Source organism: Nanorana parkeri, unplaced genomic scaffold (assembly GCF_000935625.1).
Source record: "Nanorana parkeri isolate BGI_ZX_2015 unplaced genomic scaffold, ASM93562v1 scaffold505, whole genome shotgun sequence".
Lineage (NCBI taxonomy): Eukaryota > Metazoa > Chordata > Amphibia > Anura > Dicroglossidae > Nanorana > Nanorana parkeri.
In genome coordinates, this window is record NW_017306773.1 from 898,303 (window position 1) to 923,578 (window position 25,276).

The following is a 25,276-nucleotide window of genomic DNA, read 5'->3' on the forward strand; positions in this document are numbered from 1 at the left end:
ATTTTAGGGTATTACTTAAAGCTGATATAAAGTCAAATTCAGAAGCTTATTTCGTTTATTTCAGTCCGTTTTAATGATTTTTGAATACATAACTGCATTAGTTATATTTGCCTGGAGCTCGGCTTTAAACAGATTTCTAGCTGTAGAAACCAGAAGACACAAAAAACTCTGCTCAAAGAGTAAAGGGGCATATTTTTGTTATCCAATATATTCCTAATCTGCAGCCATTTCACTTTGTTGCTGAAACAATAGTAAGCAGCTGGGGCTCCGAGTCCAATTACAGTTTACACGCTGTACTATTTGACCTGGTAACATTTTTGGGATTGCTCCCAGTAGGAGTCTTTAGCAGAGCCATTGTCAGCTGACAGCTACTCATCATGAGCACGCTGCCTCAGTCAGATTTAGTTTCCCGGAAGCATTTGCGGTTCCTTGGATCGAACAGCAGAATAGTTTGCCAACCCGGGTCTGAGTGGCCAGACCACAAAACAAAAAAATCTGTTGTATCTGTGAGAAGACGGGGCATGGTTGTCATGTTTAATTTAACCTGAAATGGAAAGGCAGCACTGGGGTGATTTAAACTGGAAGAAGCATTATTTTATCTTATGCGATGTGAATGGGAACATGTAACAAATATAAAACATGTGTTATCCCAATTTGGCTACAAAAGTGGAAATACACTTTAAAGCGGTAGTAAGCCACCAAACTAAAGTTAAGATTTTGTGCCCTTAGGAGGTGTTCGCCATAATTATTATACAGCATTTATATAGTGCCAGCAGTTTATGGAGTGCTTTACAATATAAGGAAGACATTACGGTTACAATACAAGACAAGGTAAGGAGGGCCCTGCCCGTAAGAGCTTACAATCTAAAAGATGTGCTAGTATGCACAGTATATTAGCACATTATCGGCCAGTTACCTTTCAGATGATCCCCTCCAGCGCTGCAATGCCAGTGCTCTCCTTCGCCACCAGTGCTTCCATCATCTCCCGGTCTTTTACCGAGTTCAGCATCTTTGGCCGGGTCAGGATGAAGCACAGGACCTTGCTGTGCTTGCACACTAGCCAGTGTATGGGGCTTTACTTTTAATACTCACCTTATGTGTTGCCTCTTGCTGGGATCATCATAAAATTGGGCTCATTATAAAATTGATTTTTGAATCAGAGGTGAAGTTATCCATTTACTTAGCAAAGTGCTGGGATGCTACCGGTGATTGCCTTATATCAAAAATATGCAATGCGGTTTAGGGCTCATTCACATAAGCATGCACATCTGTGTGGTGTGCAGACTGTTTGAGTGACCAGTCACTGATCCAGAGAAGACTTCTGTGTCCCACGGAGTCGGTCCAGCGTGCACGCTCCCAGCTGCCTGCATTTTCTGACACAGTGTCTCTCCTCCTCTCCCCACCGGTGACATGGACTGGACATGCGCTCGCCCACAAATGCACATTTCCCCAAGTGTTATCCCATTAAAGACCAGCACAGAAAAATACCCGTTGCTTCTACTAGAAATGCACTCCGCTACTTATTACCTGTTGTCTGTGTTGTGGGCTGACAACGCAGTACCTTTACTGAACTGAAATTGCAAGGAATGGTGTGAGCCCTGTCCTGTTTATTTAATCTGAACTACAGAACACTTCCTCTTCTCCTCATCACTTCAACATAAAGGAAACATAAGGAAAGAAGTGAGCTAGGCAGAGCTGATTAGACTACTGTGTGGTGTGCATACTGTTTGAGTGCGTGCACTTGGATCTGCTCGGACGTCCACGTTTAGGTCGGTGTGTAGCTGCATCCTGCTATAATGTAAACCTCTAACTTGTTTATATTAAAGTGTATGTTGAGGCAAAAAAAACATATACCATACTTGTCAGCAATACATGCACATTTCCCCAAGTGTTATCCCATTAAAGACCAGCACAGAAAAATACCCGTTGCTTCTACTAGAAATGCACTCCGCTACTTATTACCTGTTGTCTGTGTTGTGGGCTGACAACGCAGTACCTTTACTGAACTGAAATTGCAAGGAATGGTGTGAGCCCTGTCCTGTTTATTTAATCTGAACTACAGAACACTTCCTCTTCTCCTCATCACTTCAACATAAAGGAAACATAAGGAAAGAAGTGAGCTAGGCAGAGCTGATTAGACTTTTTGAGGTAACACAGAAATGTACAGGAAACAGGACAGCCCTGAATTTTTGACAGGACCAACAGGTCATTTTTTTTTAGCTTATTGAACAGATATAAATGCTTTTTATGGTAATTGACCAAACAAAAAGGAGCAATTAAGCCCTTAAGGACAAAGGCCTTTTTTTTTTTTTTGCACCCATGATATAATCCACATTTTGGGCCTGAAAATTAAACACCCAAAGATTTATTTTCTGAAAGCCAAGGCCCTGTAGAATAAGTTGTTTGCGTTTGCAAATTTATATGTTGCACGACATTAGCGCAACTTATCAAACATAAACATTTTGTGAAAAATGCACTTAAGCTAACTTTAGTGCCGCAAAGCATTTTTTAAAAAGTAACAATTTTTTCTAAATAAAATATAAAAGATGAGGTTACAATGAGTAAATAGATAATCAACATGCCCAGGTTAAGAATTGTGTGTGTCCGTGAAACTGCAACAGAATTCAGTACCCCAAAAAAGTCCATACACAACGCTTTAAAAGCCCCATACAAGTCATCAGTTTAGCGATGCGTGTAAATATTGGCCCTAGAATTATTGCTCTCACTCTGGAGTGTGCAGTGAAACCCAACATGCGTAGCGCAATCGTAGTTTTCGTACATAGGCGCACCCCACGTGTGTTTACGTGACGAAGTACGTGCCTCTTGGGGGCGGGGGACTTTAAAAGCATTTTTTTATTTAATATTTTTAAAACTGTTTTTTTTAATATGTACTTTAATTTCTATCACACAGGGGGGGGGGGGCTTATGAGCCCCCCATGTGATAGCATATTGGCAGTGACAGGTCCTCTTCAAGGTGATGCTGGGGGTCCAAAAGAACCCTAGTATCACCTTTACACTTGAAACTTGCGATCTGCACTTCCATAGCTTATTGCTGGGCTTCAGGAGTCCAGCAATGAAAGCTATGGCACCGGACGTGATGCAATACACGTCACTCCCGGTCCCATAGAACGGGGAGGAAATCTGTGAATTAACGTTCACCAATCTGCTCCCCAGCCTCCTGCCGAAACCCGGCAAGCCGCTCCTGGGCCTGTAGGAGGGGGTAACAGAGCCCAGGAAACATGGCAGGGGTTACTGGATCGTAGAAGCGATCTGGCAGCAGCTGAGCTGCCAGAATCGCTTCTACTGTAAAGCCGGCCGTCGGCTCTACAAAACTGAACAGACAGAGTCTGTTTAATCCCTTCAAACTTCATGATGGGATTATCCCATCATGGGTCGTGAAGAGGTTAAGGGAAGTTAATTGTTAGGGCTCACATACTTTTTTATTGGAATGTATAGTGATTTGTTACATATTTCCTTTATCTAATATGGTCAGAACAGCATCCTCTGTTTCTTTAGCTAACCAGTAGTGCTCTGGGAATCCTTTGCCATTTATCACATTCTTATTTCTATATTTTAGTTAATAAAAACAACAGTTTAAAATTCTATAAACTTTAAGAAACCACTAAAATAAAACTGACCATTATAGTTTCCTTTTAATGCAGTTTTCATCCACGTTTTAACAAATAAAATACATGGCAACTATGTGTGGGAAAAAAAACTTGAAAATGAAGGACAAACTGATACAGTTCTCATATTTCTATCATGTTTAGCATTTCACAATGTAATTGTACTAAAGGAAATATTTGGACTCTGATTTGGACTCTGATTAAATGTCACATATTGAATGCTACAATGCTGTTTCATACAGGAATGTTCAGTAGAAAGACGATTCTGCTCAGAACTAATGGGATTTATTTCAAATACCATATGTCTGTAACCTCAGACTGTAGTGCATCTTAGGTAAAAGTAAACCTGCACTGGAAAAAATATATAGGCTGCATACCTCCTTATGAAAATGCTAGATACCTGGCTATCATGCTGTTTCTCTGGCTTGACCTGGAACTAGTATACGACCATGATCCTAGTCTCTGCGCCACCAGAGCCCGGATTGTCCACTGAAGGTGTATTCCTCTGAGACATCATCACCTTTCCCCCTACTTGTAGAAGCTGATTGACAGCATAGTACTTTCATCTTGCCTGCATCTCTTATTATAAGAAGCAGAACAACGGTAATCATAGGATCGGACTTTAGAAGATGATTTATGTATCTATCACAATTCCTCCTTATGAGTACAATTTGCTACTGGGAATTTCCTTATTTTAAAGTAATATTAAACTTTCAAAAGTTTTTTTCAATACTGAATCCGGATTAAAAAATATATCCATTGTCCAGTAAAGTCTTTCTTTACATTTTGCCCAAGCACTTAGTCATCATGTTTCTTAACAGTTGGCTCCAACTCTCTAAGTTTGGCTTCCCCGAGCTTCCTATGCAGACACAAGCACAGAGCAGTCTCCAGCACAGTCTCAGAGAAGGAAGAAGGGGAGCAGGGTGGAGGGGAGTAGTTTCTCTTGCTGTGTCTGTGTGTTTGCAGAGACGCACAGCTGCTTACCAGACACTATCGGGAAGAATAATTGATAGGGAATGTCGGAAAACCTTTTCTGATTGGTGTTTTTTTCCCCCTAAAAAAGTAGCATCTTCCTGCTTATTCACATGAATTGAAATGAACCAACCTAGTGTAGTGCTCAGCTCTGACAGAACTATGCATTGTGTCAGTTTTTTATAACTGTGTAACAGTACAATCAGACTGATTACAATCTGACAACTAAATTTCACTAAGCACTCCTGTTTACAGGGTGCTACACTTATAAGTTAAGGGAGTCCTTTGCATTGTTTGCATTTTTTCCTAAAGGGCATCAGATCATGGTTGTATGTCCAACTATCAATAATGTCTACGGGCTGTCACCCTGTGTGGGTGCATCTTTTTATTTTTTCCAAAAGGTAGACTATGCCTTTAATAAATTACAGACCTCAAAACAAGAATCTACAGTGCTTATAATATTACATGTGTGTATGTGACAATAATTGTTCTTATGTTATTTTAGCTAGTATTCTGCATGTTACATGCAATTTAAATCTAACCGCATGTTTAAAAAAAATTAAATTGGCATACTAGTCGGTGGCTTACTCCAGGCCAGCCGATCCAAGATGTATGGAAGTCAGAAATCAGCTGACATCACATGGTTTTGAGATTTGTTAATAATGTGACCAATTTCAGGTTCAGTTGCAGCAATTCCCACAAGGATTTTCATCTGAATTGGTGAAGTTCCAGCAGTTTGGAGATTCAGATAATCATGGGAAGATCTCTGTATAGGTGCCCATACACCTGCCGATTATCGTACGATAATCGCGGGAAATCCCGCGATTATCGTACGATAATTGGCAGGTGCATGGAAGACGTGCGACCGTACAGTAGAAACGGTTGCACGCCTTCTATACACCTGCCGATTACCGTATGATCACGGGATTTTTGCCTCCCGAGCAGGCTCGAAAACCTGCAGAGAATCGTACAATTGTCGGCGGGTTAGTGGCATTCTCGGGAGACACTGCCCGTGCGGCATTGGAGTCATCGGAAACCCGCACCTCAGCGGGGCGGACTTTCGATGATTGCAAGTACGATCTGCCTGTCCAAGATGGGCAGATCGTACAAGCTTTTATTACTTTACAACCATTGCACGACTCAAGTCGTGCGATGGTTGTAAAGTGTATGGCCAGCTTATGTCTGTTCTTAGTGTGACTTTTTATTGGCTTATTAAAAATGTTTGCTTTCCAACTTACCAGAGTACACAAGGCCAGATTGTTCAGTTTTGGATGGACACTGGTGTATTGAATCATCTTATCTCCTAGTCATCTTATATCTCTTGCGGGCTTCAGTGGTGAGTTTTCGCTGGTGTAGTTTTGTCTATTCCCTGGGTGTTTATCTATAGAGATTCTGTAGAGGGGCGGTGTGACACCATGGTAATGGCTGTGGCAGTCCGAACTAGTAACTAGGATCTCTCTGGGGTCATATATTACCACTGGCGCTCCCAAAGGAGTGTTCTAAGCAAGCCTGAGAATGAACTTAACAGCCTCATAAAATTTAAAGTCAACATTGAAAGCATATGTCTAGGCAAAATGATAAAAATAAAACACATTTTGTACATCTCTGCAATATATGCTAATTTCTCCATGTTTGTTTGTTTTTACTTGTAAACATGCTGCAAGTACAGAAAGAAAACTGTTGATATGCTGGAAATTATAGTATTCTCTTACCTTCCTCTTTGACATAACACTTCTTCCTCAATGCAGCTCAGAATTGCCGAGCCTGATAAAATCAACCTTACCCAAGATCCCATTCAGCCACTGCACCTGCCACCCAGGAAGGCACAGCGGCCTATGAGTTTTGCTGTTTGGTGGGTGGAGCCTAATGGAGAAGCTGAGAGACTAGTTCCCCCTCAGGTCCACCTACCTTGCAATTGACAGTGGATGGCAGTGGTCAGCTTCCATAGAAGAAGCTTGCATTTGACACCAGACAGCAGTGGGTGGATTCCATAGAAGATGTCTCTTAGCATCCCTATCAGCCTCTGCCATTGGCTAGCTAGCGTGCTGTAAAGCAGCCTCATCACTTTCATGGGCCCCAAAAGATGCTGGCCTCCCCCCCCACCTAACCAACTTAGCTATGTATTCCAGGCTCCGCTGCCCCTTCAGGGTTCTGGGGATGCTCATAGAGGGTGTCAGTGGGGAGTGTGAACGGGTATCAGCGAATATCCGTGGGAGTCCCCCATTCACATACAAACGTAAATGCATACATTAGTTGCGCCTACATATGAAAACGACAATTGCACCACGCATGTTAGGTATTGTCATGCATGCAGGAGTGAGAACAATAATTCTAGGGCGAATATTTACAGTTAACTGTGAACTGATTAGCTGTAGATTTTAAAAGGTTGATAATTTGGACAATTGGAAAAATTGACAATTATGGGGACCAAAGCTTTTTTGCGGTATTACAGAAGCACAAACTTGGTACAACTCCATCTTTTATATTTTACCAAAAACCGGTAATGTATTGTGTTTGTGCGTATTAAAAGTAATTTTAATTTATTTTTTTACTGAAACTTGGGTTTAACACCCAGATAGCAAGCAATTGAGCTGCAAGTTTGAAAATGACTTGCTAAACTATTGCAGACTTGCCAAGCTTCACAATTTTGTTGCACAATTACAGCAAGTCTGCATTGCAAGTATCCAGATCACCGTGCTTTGCAAAAGTGCTGTATACTTGCAGAGCTCTTGCTAAGACCTGCAGGACTCTTGCTGTAGACTTGCCAAGTAAATTTGCTACAAATTCAAAGTGTCAACTAGAACTTGTGCTGCAATTGTTCTGCAAGTCTACAACTTGCCAGGGAATGTGTGCAGCAAGTTAGAAAGAATGACAATGTAACCCTGCCACAAGTTTGTGGCAAGTTATCCTTGCTATCTGGGCAGTTGCACTAATATCACTTGACAAAAAATTGCAACGGCCACCATTTTATTCTACAGGGTCTCTTTCAGAAAATATATAATTTTGTTGTAATAGTCACGCCGAAAATGCGCATTGTAACGTGCAAAAAATGACCATGGCAGCGAAAGGGTTTAGATCTATTTACAAAATGATATTCCTTATGATGATATAGGCAGATATCTTTGTTTTGGTGTAGTGACTGAACCCAGAGGCTCACAATTATTGCCAGGCATGTAGCATTTGTAGCATTACAACAGTTACTGCCAGCTTCGGCCACCATTGCTTAGGTGAGAGTAAGATGAAGTGCCAATTTGGGATACCTTGTGTTCTCCGGATCTCGTCAGAAGGACCGTGATGTGTGAGAACCGGGTTCAGGTAAGTATGATTTCTAATTTTTCCCCTTTATTTTCTCTTTGCAGGTGTAATGCAGCAAACATACATGCAAGATCTGCTTTAAAACGCCAGTGATTACATAGATGAGTATGGTCCACAGTCAATTAATACACCACATTTATCAGAGTGCAGTACTGACACCTGAACAGAAGAGGCCAATTACAGGCTATTATGTGGTCAGTCCAGTCAGGATTGTTTGCTGTTTGAGGATTATCACTTGAATGTATTGAGAGTGTAATTATCCAATTCCACCTGCTAATGAGTGCAATTACAGCACAGATTACTGAGATTTCATCACCTGCTAATGCCCATCAGCGGTTAGGTATCACTTTGCTTGCAATAATTTTCTGCCTGTGTGAGGTTCTGTTATCTCTAAAGGTGCCCATACACTGCACGATTCTCGTACGATCGCGGGATTTCCCGCGATTCTCGTACGAGAATCGTGCAGTGTATGGGCACCTTTAGTGGCCTGCTTGTTCGACAACTGACGAACGGGCCGGTGTGCGCACGCGCACACTGCCCGTTTGCCGTCCTCGCAAGCCCGCCCCTCATTGCAGGCATCGCAAGCCCGCCCCTCAAGGGGGCGGCTTTGCGATGATCGCAAGTAGGATCTGCCTGTCCAAGATGGGCAGATCGTACGTTTTTTTAAGTACTTTACAACCATCACAAGACAAAAGTCTTGCGAAGGTTGTTAAGTGTATGGCCACCTTAATACAACACGACTATTTCCGCTGCAGATTAGAATGTTGGATGGACACAACTGAAGGTAAACTCTGGCTGAGCTCTTCCTGATTTGAGTTTACGTTGCATTTGCATTGTGATGCGTTTGTCAGTTTAGGGATATTTAATCTATATGTCACACATTTAGAATATTGGGTCCTTAAAGTGACACTAATCTCAGGAGTTAAATATTAAAAATGCATTTGAGTACCTTAACTATTAACAGTACTGACCTTGTGCATTGCACTGCTGTAGATCAAGTCCTCAGTGTCAGCACCAATTCAGAGATGATTTGAGGATCTACAGCTCAGCAATGCACAAATAAGCTATAGTATTGTTAAGGCCTTGTTCACACCAAATGAAGAGCAGATCCGGTAAGGTTTCTGCACACACGCGCTAGTCTTTTAGATGCGTTTTTGACGCATTTTTACGCGTTTTTGGCTTTTAAATTATTTTTTTTAACATGGGCTTTCAGTGCGTTCCAGGGATTTGCATGCGTTTGCAGATGTGTTTGCAGATCCAGAGCAGGTAAAATAGGGCCTGATGCATTTTTTTACCTGCTCTGGATCTGCACGCTGCGATGTGAACTGGAGCTCAAAATACACTGTATGCAGATTTGATCCGGTCTGCACCTGCTCTGCTCTGGATCTGCTCCACGCTTGGTGTGAACTAGCCCTAATAGTTAAGGTACTTGAATGTATTTCTAAGGGCTAGTTCACACCAAGCGCGGAGCAGATCCAGAGAAGAGCAGGTGCAGACCGGATCAAAACTGCGTACAATGTATTCCTATGGTATTTTGAGCTCCAGTTCACATTGCAGCGTGCAGATCCAGAGCAGGTAAAAAAAACTGCAGCAAGCCCTATTTTACCTGCTCCGGAACGCATCAAAAACGCATGCAGATGCCTGGAATGCACTGAAAGCTCATTTTAAACTTAAAAAAAAAAAAATGTAAACCAAAAAGAGCCCGGAACGCATCAAAAACACGTCATAAACGTGTCAAAAATGCGTCTAAAAGACTAGCGTGCGTGTGCAGAAACCTGACCGGATCTGCTATTTACCTTGGGGTGGGAAATTAAATAAATAAATAAAAGGGACAAAAAATCTTAACTCACAGTGAAATAATAAAATGATCAGTTTAGAAAAAAAAGGATGTTTTGAAAGCGACTTGAAGTATCGCTAAAGGCAAAAAAAAATTTACATTTTTTTAGGCTCAGAAGGAAGTGGGGGCAGTTGTCATGGGAACAAGTGTCCCCATTGGAAATTTTTTTTGGCTTTAGCTATACTTCAAAGTTAAAAGGAGTTAAATCGTAAAAATAAATTCAAGTAATAAAAGAAATACCTTAACTATTAATAAAAATGTATCTTATTTGTGTATCACTCAGCTGTAGGTCCTCAAATCATCTCTGAATTGGTGCTGACACTGTCCCTGTGTGTGTTGTAGAGTAGTCATCGCTCCAAGCTCATGATGGACTACAATCTCACGTTTAGTTTACTTATTCGTATTGAGATTGTAGTCCATCACGGGAGCGAGCTTGGAGCGGTGGCTACTTTACAACACAAGTGATTTAATGTAATCTTATTTGCCCATGGGGAAGAAATGTAGCCACCCTCCAGAAGGAAGGACAGTGTCAGCAAAATTTAGAGATGATTTGAGGATCTACAGCAGAGTGATACACAAATAAGATACATTTTTGTTAATAGGTAAGGTACTTGAATTAATTTTCTTTACAGGAAGAGTGATGCAGGGCTGGACAAATCCCAGGAACCAGGTAGCCGATGCTCCTTAAAAATTACAGCTGGCACCTAACATTGGAGGTTTTGTCTAGTTAGTGTCTATGGAGCTGACTCCTAAAATAAATTTTGCTGGCACTTGGATTGGACAGACTGGCTCCTTACCGGTAGTGATATCCAGTGTTAAAGTTACTAACAGTCTCCCAATAGGTTTAATTATTTGAGTCAGTTCAAATGGAGTCATTCAAAAACTATAACGTATGTTCATGCATATCAGCATCACCAGTTATACCACTAGGCACAGTACGCATGCGTCTGCAGACCATAGAACCAAAAGAAGCGGCTTTTCACTGTTTAATTATTGGGCTCGCAATTTTTTTCTCATCAGCAACAATTTCCATCTTAAAAAAATGTTTTCACTTATCACAATATTTAAAGCCGGGCTTGGACCAGAAAAACGAGAACATGTTCCATGTAAATGAGTTGACCTAAGTAGAAGGTGTTACTTAGGGTGTCAAGAAATCTATGCTTGAATAACAACAGGGCAGACATCAATGCTTGTGTTTTGATGTGAAGGAGCTCTTAGGAATGAGCTGAAGACTATAATATAAAGTGACTCCTCATAAATCCATCGAGCCACATTCATGTTACCGATTAATGTCAGCTGTATTTATGTTTTCCTTTCTGGGGATATTTACACACCGTATCTGCACTGCAAATGGAAAGTCTTCTGTTTACTAACCTTTCATTTAGGACAAATGGTTTTCCCTACATTTATGGCTTGGTCAGTTGTAGTAAAAGATGAGGCGGAATCTCCATTAGAACATCTATTATCTGTTAGGAAATACTGCAAACTCTTTTTTTTTTTTTTTGCTGCATTCATTTTTTTTTTATCAGCGAGGTGGTGGCTCAGGCAGTTGTAGATTAGACATTCTAAGTATTTGGAGGTGAATGGGAGTAAGGAGATTGGCCTGAGATTGTTAAGGCTGGTTGGATCCAGTGAGGGGGTTTTTGGGTATTGGGGTGACCAGGGCATGTTTTAGAGGGGAGGGAAAGATTGAAAATATGAGTAAGAGAGTGGAGGATAGATCAAAAGGGTGACTGGACTACTGGGGATGGAACCCAGTCCAGGGAACAAGAGGTGAAGCAGCTGTCAGAGAAAAGCTTTGTAACCTCCTCTGTAGAGACAGGGTCCAAAGAGGAAAGTAACAAATGCGATGGTGGGTCTGGTACATTAATTGGGGAAGGTGACTGAACAATGGAGATCTAATGCCGAGTTGCATCTATCTTGTTTTTGATTAAATTTTGATCAAATGAATGGCAATGTCCTGGGCAGTGAATGGGTTAGTGGTTGGAGGTGGTGGGGGACATAATAGAGAGTTCAAAGTAGAGAAGAGATGGCGAGGTCTGGATGAGAGTGTGTTAATGAGAGTTACAAAATAAGTCTGTTTAACAACACGGAGGAAGGAATTATATTTTAGGATAGCAGTTTTATACAGGGTGACGTCATAAAGAGACTTAGTTTAATGCCACACTCTCAAAGAGCGCGGCTATGTCTTTTTAAGATTTCTGGTTTCTTCTGTTTGCCACAGTTGTAGTGGCCACGGCCTAAGTCTGCATGTAGTGAGAGGAACCAAAGTGTCAAGGGAGGATGAGAGTGAGGTTTTGAAAACAGATGCAGCCAGGTCAGGGCAGGACAGGGGTGAGATTTTGTCATAGAGGTGGTCAGTAGCAGAGTAGAGAAGAGAAGGGTTGAAGTGACATTATTTCTTTGGACTTTGGCAGTAAAATGTGTACACATTGGTTTGCAGCCATAGTCATTGGTTGGGAATCTTCCTCTTAGTTCTGCATTTTAATTTATTTACATTGCTGAGAATAAACCATTAGTCACATTCAGTGCTTGTAAGTTGCATTGAGGATGATTTTGCTTCGTTTTCAAGAAAGACATATGTTTTAGGAAGACTGAGCCTTTAAGATGCAATGTGGAAATGTAAATTCAGAGAAAACAACCTCCTTTCCTAGCAATCTGCAATGATTCTCTTCCTCTGATATATAACAATAAAAATACAGTAGGCTATTCAGTTGAAAAAAGAAAAAAAAAACAAGTGATTTAAGTAATTTTAAAGAAATATTTGCAGTTCACTCTGTAATAGGGTCATTACAATTAAGCAAGATGTGAGTGCAATAATCAGAAGCGGGCCTACAAGGAAGTAGTTATACTAACTGTATATAAATGAGTGAAGTTAAACCCAACCACACAAAAAAAAAAACAAGGTCAGGCTTCAGTTTCAAAAAAATTACAGGAGGAAAAAGTAATAAGACTTGTACATTTTTAAATGTGACTCATATGTTATTAAAGGAGCGGCACTGCTTGATTGGCAGGTATGTGTTGCTGAAAGGGAAATAGATCTAAAAATAATGAAGCATATATGATTTTAGGGAGATGCAGAATCAAGAAACTTAATGTTCAATTATATTCTTCCTTGACTCTGCCGCCCAACTCTGAGGGACTTGGAGTCTTTTTTTTTTGTACTTTGTTTTATTATTTTGGGGAATGGTAAAACATGGGCAGAATTTAAAATCCAGTTCCACCCAAAGATTTGCATGGTTCCTGGCTGTTTATTGTCTAACGCAGCCACTAGAAAGCCAGATAATGATACACTTCGCTTATAGAACAAATAATTGGGATGTCTTCCTGCTATACAGTGACACCTTCTTGTGGGGGAGCCAAGACACAAACTACAATTGGGAAATCTTACCATTGCAGTGTTCTAGAGATGCAAGTACTTGGCAGGTGAGTCAACCTACTGGTATTCATCCAAAACTAAAAATTAACAGATTTAGGTGAGGTGGTTTCTTCAATTAAACCTAGGGATGTTCAGATACCAAGTACCGTACTCGGTACAAGTACATGTACAGATACTTTTCCAGCTCCAAGTCTAGACAAGAGAAAAATGCAAAAATTAGGAGGCAGCTGTTAGGGGCACACGGTGCTCCTGGGATTTGTACTTCCCCCATTTTAATGCATTATTTTTCTTTCATAAATATATATTAGGGATGCACTGATACCATTTTTGTGCAGTATGACCATTTGAATGCATGGTCAGAAACTTCTGGTGAGTGTTTCTACTCTCATTATATATTGGAGGAGATCGATCGATCATTGAAGGAAGATACTCTGTGATTTTCTTAGAGGAATTAGTTCCCAAATCGCAGTATATCATACTGATTTATATGAACATGTATCTGCATTTCAGCACTGTTTGATATTGATGTATATAAACACTTATGCACTGTTAGATTTATTGGACACTTATTAAGTCCCATAAGAGACTTACACTGTGAACTTTATCACTTTGGATTTAAATCATTTATTGGAGGTTGATTATATTTGTTTTCAGCATTTAGACATACTTTTTGTTTGATATATTGTTAAGAGAGGTTCAGCGCGGTGCATTGGTTTAAGAATTTCACACTACAGAGTTGGCACGGCAGCGGACTTTATATAGTTACTTTTGACACATAGCTTATTGGTATCCATTTAGCGCGGATTAGCTGTTGTAAAAAAAAAAAAGTACTGATACTTGTCCAAGTACTCACAGATACAAGTACTGATACATTTCTGTTTATTGTCATGTGCCAGTTTTTCTAGAACAATACAGACTAATGATTTCAGGACAGTGATGGAGCGCCAGAGCCAGGTCCCAGCTGCAACTGCTGCAACCCTGGTAGTTCTTATGAAAATGCCAAGTATCGGCACTGGTATCTGAACATCCCTAATTAAACCTGTACTTAGATAAATATGGAAACTGGAATAACTGAACTCTCCTTCTGAAAATTCCAGTGACCTGACTCACCGGGTTCCTTGTATACTTTCTAAGTCATTGTCACTGAACAAGTATGGAAATAAGGATTTCTGACTTAAGTTGCTGCATGATTGCTCTGGGTCAGAGACACATAATCTTGTGAAATCAAGATCACCCTTGACAGCCTTGTGTTTGTAAATTTATGAAGCAATTTATAAATAATAGTTTATATCAGGTATTTCAGATGTATTTTTATTATTGTCTATTGAGGGAAACAGTACAGTAAAAATCATATACTGCTGTTAAGTCAGCCCATTGCATAACCCTGCCTTTAACTGCCATACCTTTGTTCTATGCTAGTGTTCTAGGAGGTTGGACATTTTCTCCTCGGCTCTGCTGACGAAAACTCTATCTGTATTTCTACTATTCTTTCTCTTCTATTAACATTCTCAGGTTTACAGATTTGCTCAGCAAATTTCCTTATGGAACATTATCCTTTGATTATGTATCTCTTCTTCCTGGATAATGGATTGAAGATTACCTACTGAGCTCATCAGCTCTTTATTATGTCTTTTTATGGATATGATCAATTATCCTAGTTTCCTTTCCATGATCTCCAGGGTAAGGTTCCTCATGCACCTGCCTTTGCTCTAAAGCAGAAGTAAAGCAGTTTGAAAATAAAAATGGGAACCCTGGAGCAATTGGAGCATTTAGCCACAATGTGCTAGTGTCCGCAGCATATGAGCACATTATGGCAGACATACCTCCCAAAGCAATCCCCTCCAGTGCTGCACTCCTCTGTCCCTGGAGCTACCATTTTCACCGGGTTCTTCTTCTGGGATTCAAGTCTTTGGCTGCCTGATTGACCCAGGCCTGGTTATGTAACTCCCTTGCATACACACGGAGTTTCTTCATCCTGGCATGCCAGGCTTGTGCACTGAGCTGCACATGCACGGCTCAGTATATAGGAAAGAAAATTGCTGACAGGCAGCAAGAAACTTTTATGGCAGAAGAGATTCACCCAGTCTCTGTGGTAGAAAGAATGCCGATCAGAATTTTTCTTTTCACCTGCACTTCACTGTTAATTATGTTTTTCCTTCCTTCCCAAGTTGCTGCTTAGGCATGTTCACCTCTTTAAGGTTTTCTTTTTTGTTTCACCTACTCTTTTTTGGTGGACTGCTATAACTCCTTAATTTTATGAGTTTGAGAATATACCCTTGTGATGGTGTTCTGGTCTGTAGCTCTTCATTTCGTTGCACCTCCCAGTTGGACCGTTTTTGGAAGTCCCAGTTGTATGCTTTCTATTGTTCCTTACCCCTCAATGGACAATAATGCTATGTTCACACTATGTGTGGTGACCTGTATGGTAGTTCTGAAAGTCGGTTGTATACTATGTGTCCTGTTCACAGCACAGCATGCTTGCGATGTGCACTGCACTGCTGAAAAATTCTGACATTTTACATTTTTCTGCAGTGCACTGGATGCACTGCAGAAAAAGTCACTGTAGTACAGCACATGGCACTCCTGTGTGGGGACCTGAATGGAGTGTACAGTTTGTGAGACAACAATAGTGGGACAATGAATGACACCGCCCTCACTGCACCTGTCACAACACACTAGCCCGCATGTGAAAATGGAGCATTCTAGTGGGCAGATAGTTATAAACAAGAAAATAAGATTTTTGTACTTGCCAAAAAAAATCTTTTTTTTTTTGGACGTTTCACTCCACTCATTTTTGGTCTTAATCATTGCTTGCTTACAAAACTGAGGCAGGGCAGTTGGAGGAGGGGTCATACTCAATCTGTAAATTAATATGATGGCTCAAGAGAACCTACCACAAGCCCACAGCTTGTGGGCTTTTAGTAAGTTCCCTTGAGCGTAGAATGCCTTGGGTACACACAATATGTGTCACGACTGATCTTTTCTACAAACTCCTAAAACAGAGTGCCCTAATGTATTCTGTTTCTGGGTGCCGCTACTTTGGTATTGCAAAAGCCATACCATTGTGGAAATTAATTTTCTCCTCTTGTGACCGTGACATCCCTTGCATCCAGATAGAGTTATCAGCACAGGAGCGAGCACAGGGCCCACAGCCACTACTCTGCTGAATTTGGGGAAAAACATATAGAAAGGTAAATTATATTACCAATCCCAGACCAGCTCCTCAGCCAGCGCTTTCTCTAGGTGATGCAAGTCTGTCTGCTGCAACCAACTTTAATGTCTTGTGCCAGACCAAAATACAGGGCTGGGATTTAAGGCAAGGCACATAAGACGGTAAAGGTAGATTTGCAACCCTGTGTTGTAGCAGCCATCTGAAATGGGTTTTTGCATTGCTGATGGGTTCTCTTTTATCATTATATATTTGTAGGGCAGCATTCAAAATCCCACCATCTGGTCCTTACATGATCTGAATTTCCTGCATATATGGCATTTTGAAGAGCTGCTGCATGCTTAGAAAACATACAGTTTACTGCCTAGTTTAACGTTGCCCTTACTGCTTTCCAAATCTTGTAAGACTTTAAACCAACAAAGAGACCTGTGTAGCCCATAGATGGTGAAAAGGTAGATTGATGACATCACACATCAAATGTCCAGCACACTGGGAAGGTTAGGAATCCTTTACCATGTTGTTAAAATCCAGGGTGTACCTATACTGCCAAAGCAGAGCATCCAATACATCCAATACACCGATGTGAAAAGGTAAAAGCTAGAAAACAGCTGGAGTTCTTCCAATGCAGTAGACCATGCAAGTGTTGACATTCACTTTATAATGCCTGCACCTATATTATTGGGGTTTACAGAGAACATAGCAAGCAGTTGTTTGAACATGCAATGCCCTAACTATATGTCAACTGGGTGAACATGTTGATTGCTGCTTCTGGGAGCCATTAATCAAAGCTGCCTCATGCTTGATGATTGTCCAAAAGAGGAACTGTCTATACTGACCATAGGAAGCCATCACTAATCATTCTTTCATTCATCCACAGGAAGTACACAGATTGGTGGGTAGGTGCATCTGATTGCTCTCCTTTTTCTACAGCATTTAAGAAACATTTGTGTCCTTTAAATAGGCTGGATTGGAGCAGGCCTTTAGTGCTGTAGATTTTGGGTTCCAATCCTCTCAGGGACAATAACAAAGACATACAAAGTCATACAGCTATTTAAGTACATATCAATGCATTCAGTTCAATTTTTCTGTATTACTATAATTTTTTCGCAAGAGACACAGCAGTATGCACTGCATTAATATTTTTATCCTGATATCTTCAAGACATTAGGATGAGGACATCAATGATGCTATTTTGAAAAGTTTTCCCTTGCAAGAGACAATTTAAAAGTCCTTCCTATACATTCAAATGCATGTGTCCTTAATAATATTTGTACATATTGGTGCATAGGCAAGGACGGGTTTTAATGAGTGGGCTATGGAAAAATGTCACCAGCACACCATAAGTTGAAAAAGCAAAATGTTTTATTGCCAATAGCTGTATCTCATTGGCAAGCACTTTCGGGACCTCGCAGGGTCCCCTTCATCAGGCTTAGAGAAGGGGACCCTGCGAGGCCCCGAATGCACTTGCCAATGAGATACAGCTATTGGCAATAAAACATTTTGCTTTTTCAACTTATGGTGTGCTGGTAACATTTTTCCATTGTTCATGTGTGGCGGTGCACCCATCTTCATCAAGTGGGAATCCCGGTAAGGAGTGCGGCATGGTTCCTGTTTCTGTTTAATGAGTGGGCTGGCTCACTGCCTGCTGCAATTTTTCTCCACTTTAGAGTCATGACCAACCCCATGGCTCCACCTTCCAGGTATCCTAGTGTGGTGACATCTGCCTGGCTGTCCAGCTAACAGAGGACTGTCAGTCTGTGAGAGTGGAAAGTCCCTATAGAGTATTTTGGAGCTTTTCATTCTATAGCACAGGGGTGGCCAAGCATAGGCCCTCCAGCTGTGGTGAAACTGCAAATTGCATTAGGCATTGCAAGACTTTGGCAGCCACAGACATGACTTCCAGAGGCAGATACCTGAGGGGGTTTCACCACAACTGGTGGGCTGAAGTTTGGTTACCCTTGCTACAGCACAATTGTCACTACTGGGCTACATCAGGATCACTCTGAGACTGTTGGCTCATATGCCTGTTTCATTTGCTGCACATAACTCTACTAGCAAATTTTAGATGATGCCTGGGGGCAGAAAGGGTGTAAGAAAATCTTGGTCATTGTCAGAAATGTGTGACTTCATTTGAGGTTTTCAGGTGATTGGAGCCTCCAACTGTTTGGCTAGATAGTGTTGAGAGTTTTCTCGCAACAAAAGCCACATTGTGGCTGATTTTAATGTCAGACATCATGGATAGGCACAGTCGGTACTATTTTTACGAAATGTAGATTTTCAGATAGTTGGCAACACAGGGTTTGTATGTTCATACACAGAACGTTTGTATGTCCTCCATGTGTTTGCATGGGTTTCCTCAAAAAAGAACTAGTAGTTACTAGTAGGTTAATTGGCTTACACGTAAATTCTTAGTGGGCCTGTATGACTGCTATGGGGGTATTACGTTGTAAGCTCCTAGGGGGAAAGGACAGATGCCTGTGGTCAGTGTACAGTAAAGTACTGTGAAATTGTTAACTCCATGAATCTGCACATAATTAACTTGGCTCTTCTCAGCGTTATGCTGTCATTGCAGCCTTGGCATTTGAGTTTCTGTTCCAAAACATACAGCTTCTCCTCTGAACTCACTGTGTTCTGCATTATTTCTACCCCGGAGCGCGTAAATGAAAGGGATACTAAACAATAGTTGACGGTAATAGGATGGATGATGTCTGCTTTGTAGCTCTGTGACATGTCATCAGTGCGAGGTCTATACATGCCCAGACTGCTCTAACAATAAGTGACTGTGGCCAAGCATTGTTTTGAAAATATCAGTTCACTGATGGTACGTCTGAACCAAGCGGGATGACAGCGTTCACTGGCACATTACATGAACTACTTCTAGAGGGGTGCGACTGATCCAAGCTATTGTTTACTAAGGTCATGGCATCTAATGCATATTATACTTTGATTTTTCCATCAGTATTTGCTTTGCAGGTGTGTGAGTGGGAGGAGGTTTACATAACCCAGGAATGAATCTGAATAATGGGGTAATTTCTAAACCTGAAATAACCTCAATTAATTTTTGTTTAAAAAGAAAACAACCCGCCCTATGTTGAAATATCAGGGATGTTGGTTATATTAAATTCATTATCTCTGAGTAAGTATTTGTCTTATGAATAGAAAATATTTATTCAATTTGGGAATGTGTGCATTTTCAAAACTTAGATGACTAAAGGGTTCAACCTTCTGTCTATTTTTATTGCTGTCTCTACTGGGTAGATTCACCTTCTCTATTTGTCCTGGAGACCCCATTATTACCAAGACAGAAAGTGATGGATAATACAAAAAGGTATAGCTGTCCCCAAACAGGAGGTGAGGGGTAATCTTGGTCCATTCTGGTGACCACTAAGAGAGGAATTTCCCTAGCTTTGTGTTATTTATTTATTACAGGTATTTGTATAGCACCAACAATTTACGCAGCGCTTTACATAGTTGCACATTCACATCAGTCCCTGCCCTCTGTTGGAAATGCAACAGCATATGCTGTTATGTAATGATTGTATTACTGACATTCTAATGTACTGATATACTGTTATGTCTTTTGAGCTGTAGATGGCTCTTTAGTGCAATGTTAGTCTCTCTGTGTGCATGCTTATCTATGATACAGAGGAAGCTGTTTTTTTTCTATCTATATGTTTCCTGCACAATGCTGTATTCTAATGTAATATTCTTCTAAGCAAGTAAAACTTAATTCAGCATTCCTCAAGATCTCAGTGCTTCATCTAAACACATGACCAAACACCCTCGAGGAGCTTACAATCTATGGTCCCTATCTCACATGCATACATACAGGGTCCATTTAGACAGGAATCATAAAGTTTATTTAGATATGGGTATGAAGGAGTAGGGTCTCCTACTACAGAGAACGATGGCAGTGTGCAAACAAGTGGCCTTTTCTGGTGTCTCAGATTGAATCCAGAAAACATGAAAGAACAAGAGCACCACGTCAATGGTTTTGGAGTCCAAAATATTTTTTTCTATAATCGATATCCAAGATTCATTTCTAAGTTGTTTTAAGCTGCTTTCACATTCCCATTGACTTGTATGGAAAGAGAAGAAGATCTGATGGGAACAAAATCCTGTGTACGCAGATCTTTAAGATGTTTTGCCACTTTTCTCTCCTCCCTTTCTGTGTTAGACATTCAGCATGTATTATGCAAACACCTTCCTTAATGAAAAGAAGAGCCATGACACTAAACATTATTTCACCAGAAGTCTGTTGGACTCTTGACTCTTGAAGCCTCATTTGATTTCAATATTCTCAAAATGAACCTGTGTTGAAAAATAGTAATCGCAGGCATCCTTAGGTGTCTTAATTCATGTTCCCCACTCCTGTTCATTAGCGCCATCCCTTCTAGGTATGTGTAAAAGGCTTCCTATCATCTCACAGTGCAGGGTGTAGTGGCTAAATGGCCAGTCACCAGGCCTGACAGATGATACAGGTTTGTTTAAACATTTATTTTTGTTCAAACAATAAAGACAGCTTCTTTATGTACATAGATGACAATATGGGAGCACTGAACAAACTATATAGATATTACAGAAGTCAGGGTACAATTTGTTTAGATAACTGCAGTCTGTGTAGACTTTAAAGGACAACTGTACTTTTGAACAATTATCCTTTAATTCTCACACTCCTCATCATACTAGGATATAATCCCTTGGCCCTACTCCAGTGATCTTCACTGTGCCATCCTTCTCAAAGCTGTACAGCCTTTCTCCCCAAAATGGCAGCTATGGCCCGGGCTACCATTTAAAGTTATAATTATTTTTGGTTATTTTGATAAAATGATATTAAGCCCTAAAAGGTTACCTGATGATATTAAGCCCTAAAAGGTTACCTTTTGGAAGATATTGGTCTTGCCGTGAGACCGCTGATTATTATGTTTTTACCAAGTATGTGCAAGTCCACCTTTAAAGCTCTTCTCCCGGTAAAAAAACAAATGTGTCTTTTGTGGTGAATCTCTCACCTTAACAGTTTGTGTCCTTGGATTGTAGATTTGCTGTTCCCAAGTTTTGCCATCATTATTAATAGCCAGCATTTGGATCCCAGTGCTACCTGTTGAGTAGACCTATCTTCCATCTTCGCTCTGTGCACTTAGTCACCAGTCTCCAAAATACCTACCGAAACATAGTTTCAGATTAGGCAGTTTTGAAGTTAGCAAGCCAGCGCTGGCTAAACCAGTTTTAATGCCTATGCTGGGTGTCAAAGGCTCTGCCCGCCCAGCCCCATCAATTCCCACCATCCTCCAGTTTTGTTCTCAACTGCACATCTTTCTCCATACCATCCCCATAGTCCACCCACACATGCCCTGCAGATCCCAGCTGCCACACAGAAGTGAACTTGTGGCCATTGACTGACTGATGTCACTGAGACTTCAGATTGATTTTTTTTTTTTAACACTGGAAGAAGGAGTAGCATTAAAATTTAAGTGGAGATGCTAAAAATGGAGAGTGGATTGGGGCCACAAAGGTCTGAGCTTTGAGAATAATAATAAGGTAAGAATTTAAGAATAATAATAAGGTATACACTGTTGTGCGAGTTATTAGCCTTCGCACCACATTTCTCTCCAAATGCGTACAGGAACCCATGTGCACACTATGCTTACTTAAGCTCAGCCGTGTTCTCACCATTATGGTCAGGCCGGCCGTACTAGTACAAGGCTCCAGAGAATTTACTCCATTTCTCATGGTCTAATCTCATTATCTTGTTAATGTTCTGCCAAACTCTACAGCTCTCTGATGTTGGACAGATTTATTTTTCAAAAAATTAAAGTATCTTTTTTTCTTTCTGTAGGCCATACGGAGCTTCCAGGTTGCTGTTCACCTTTGTCCCTCAAACACAGAATTATGGGAAGAAGATCTGAATTGGGCCCGGCAGCTTCTACAGCAGAAGAGAGAGGTAAAAGGAGAGGACCTACACAGTAATGGAAGAGATTCCTGCATTGAATCGATCCCTGACTATGACTTTGAAAGCGACGAAGTGGTGGCAGTCTGTGATGCCATTTCGCAGAGGCAGAAAAAGGCCAGCAAAAATACGACAGTGGTTGTCTCTTCTTCAGAAGAAGAGCCGTGTCAGGAGTCTGCAAATGACAACACAACGTCTTCTAAAGATCCTACATCTTATATCAAGGCACGATAAGATTATTATATGTTGGGCTTTTTTTTATTGACATGAATAATGGTGTGCAGTAACCCATAGCAACCGATTAGAAACCAGCTTTCATTCATCTGGTCATGTTACGCTCCTATAAGCTCCATTCTGTTGCAGTATCATAGGCTACAGAATGCCACAGCTGCTTGTGCAATGCTATTTAAGAACTACCTATATATAGGTATATAGGACCACAGATACATGTGATCAAGTGTGAATTTCACCTGTACAGAACCATAAGCTTTGCAGCTGTTTATTGACTTCTCATGTCAGAATAGTAGATAAGGAAATTCAAATAGCCAAGGTTGTACTCACTCTTTTTGGGGACACAAGTCATTCTTTTTCATGTATCTGTGATACAGGAACTAAAAAGACAATCAGGCTGTGAGATCTTAGTATAATCCTAATAAAGGACTCTTCCTATTTCAGGGGTGGTCATGGTTTCTGCACTAGGGCCTCATGAGGCACATGTTATAGCCATATGCCAGACATGATGTTGTCTTAAATTTTATCTAAAGCCAACATTTTTATTAGAAGGGAAAACATAACAACCCTGTCAGGCCTTTTATTGCTATCTGTGTCCCTGTTGGGAGATATTTAGCCTCTTTATCTGTCCAAGAAACCATAGTCCCTGGGACTGACCCACTTTTTCAAAGGGATTTTGCGGTCAGGAGTGCGATGGGACCATGGACTTTCTACCCAGTGGGACACACATGAGGGGAAAAAGAAGCCGTAACCCTTTTTTTTTTACTCCATTCAATCCATAGTAGATTGTTCTACTAATTATTTACTCTAGTAACAATCAGGACTGGTTTAAGACTAAGTAATGTGTGTTTTTCTGTATATTTAATACACATTTAATATCATATTACCTAGACCAAGCTATCTCAACCATTTAAATCCTGAGACATCCCCTTGAAATAACTTTCAGGTTTCGGGGTAACCCCTGCTAATAAATACAATACCCACGGCTCATGGGACATTAGCATAGTGGTCAGTGGGAACAATGCTCCTTAGATTTGTGGTGCTCCTTAAACTAGTGATGCTTCTTGGTGGTAATGGTTGCTTAGCTGGGAGGCAGAAGTTGTTAATTGCTCAAGGAACCCCCCCCCCCCCTACCAACCTCTGCAGAAACTCTGTTTGCGAAAACTGAATTATCTACTGTAAGCAGATTCTGATTTTCAAGCAGAAACAATGTTTTCAATACAGTATTGCATTTAAATAATACTTCATGTACACTCTTCTCTTATTTTAGATTTGTAATGCGTGAATTCTGTTGTTTTTTCTCTTGGATGGGTTATGAATAATTAAAACCATGAAAAATGATCTAGAACGTATATCCACAGTCATTTTTATTTGTGTCGAGTTACAATTCCTATGTACTGCTTTTGCCACATAAGTATAGTATTTATGTGCACAGCTTGGTATTGATCCTTCATTAGGGATGGTGGTTGCATTTGTCATCCGCCAAAGACTCTTGTAGGTACATGTATGTGGAATCCTTGTGTGGTCTAAAGGCAAAATCCTCTCAAAAATTGTATTTCAAACATCAGTGGAATCTGGTGGACTAAGGCTCCATTCACCTATAGCGTTTGCGTTTTCCGTGCAGAAGAGCGTGTTGGACACAAACGCTATATGTGAAACAACTGCACGGATTCCACTAATTTGTGGCCATTATATAGCCGTGCACGTGCGGAATCCACCGGATTATGACGCTTGCACTATTTTGGGGTCTCCGCAATAGTCTGAACAATACACATTGAGGTGCATTGATTTTTCTGTTTGGAGCGGCTCTGCGTGTATTCATCCAGCCGAATACGCCTGGAGAGCCGCCCCAGTGTGGTTTGGAGCCTTAGTATCCTTCTGTATCGTCAGTGATACATTCTATAGTTACCAACATTGTTACCATTTGGAAGTGTGGTGGTGTTCCTGCTCACCTCCAAGAATTAAAAGTCCATCACTTAGAGTTATACATTTATCTGGCTCATTGGAGCTGAGGAAGTTACTCCGTTGAGTGGGGAAACATCCACAACATTACAAACAAATCCAGTCGAACTTCACCAACTACTACTGGCTATACAATGAACAGGATAAATGAGAACCTTCACAAACATACTGGAAGGAAATTTGAGGTTTATACCCAGAATCCGGTATAAGAAAATGAGAAAACGACTGGAACACCTGCAAAATATATTCCTTACACTCACTAGAGCTGAGGGAGCTACTTGTATGAATAGCAAAACAACATCAACATTTCTGAATAAGTCCAGTTAAATGTGACTAACTAGATAATACACTGGATTGTTATCAGCTGTGGTGCAGGTCCCTACTTCTATTGTATGTGTGGATTGTAAACATATTGTTCTGATGTACTGTCCCTGGATTGGAATCAGCCTTAGTTAACAATTCTACCCACCTAGATCCTATTGACACCAATTCCTCTATGGGTGGAACATTTAAGCAAGAATTCTGTTTGGCAACAACTCTAAGATGGTGCTCCTTTTCCTTACTTGGGTAAGGGAGGTTATAAAACAGAGAGAACAAAAAAAGGAGGTGCTCACTAGTCAAGGAGGTGCTCACTAGTCTCTGTTTTATAACCTCCCTTACCCAAGTAAGGAAAAGGAGCACCATCTTAGAGTTGTTGCCAAACAGAATTCTTGCTTAAATGTTCTATAAAATGAAAGGTGATACCTGATTAGTTGCTATTCACATTAGCTCTAAATTTATATGGTGTGAAAACAAAAAATATGTGACCCAAATAACAAATGATTTGTGTATGTTTATG

At 40.7% G+C, this 25,276-nt stretch overlaps 1 protein-coding gene across 1 annotated transcript in view; it reads left to right on the forward strand.

The window, feature by feature from the left end:
* Positions 1 to 22,563, forward strand: part of TTC33 (tetratricopeptide repeat domain 33) — a 231,383-nt gene extending 208,820 nt beyond the window's left edge. Inside the window, exon 5 of the mRNA XM_018561180.1 lies at positions 22,135 to 22,563. Coding sequence (XP_018416682.1) covers positions 22,135 to 22,479 — 345 coding nt within the window. The 3' untranslated portion in view covers positions 22,480 to 22,563. The remainder of the gene's footprint in view (positions 1 to 22,134) is intronic.
* Positions 22,564 to 25,276: the final 2,713 nt, after the last annotated feature.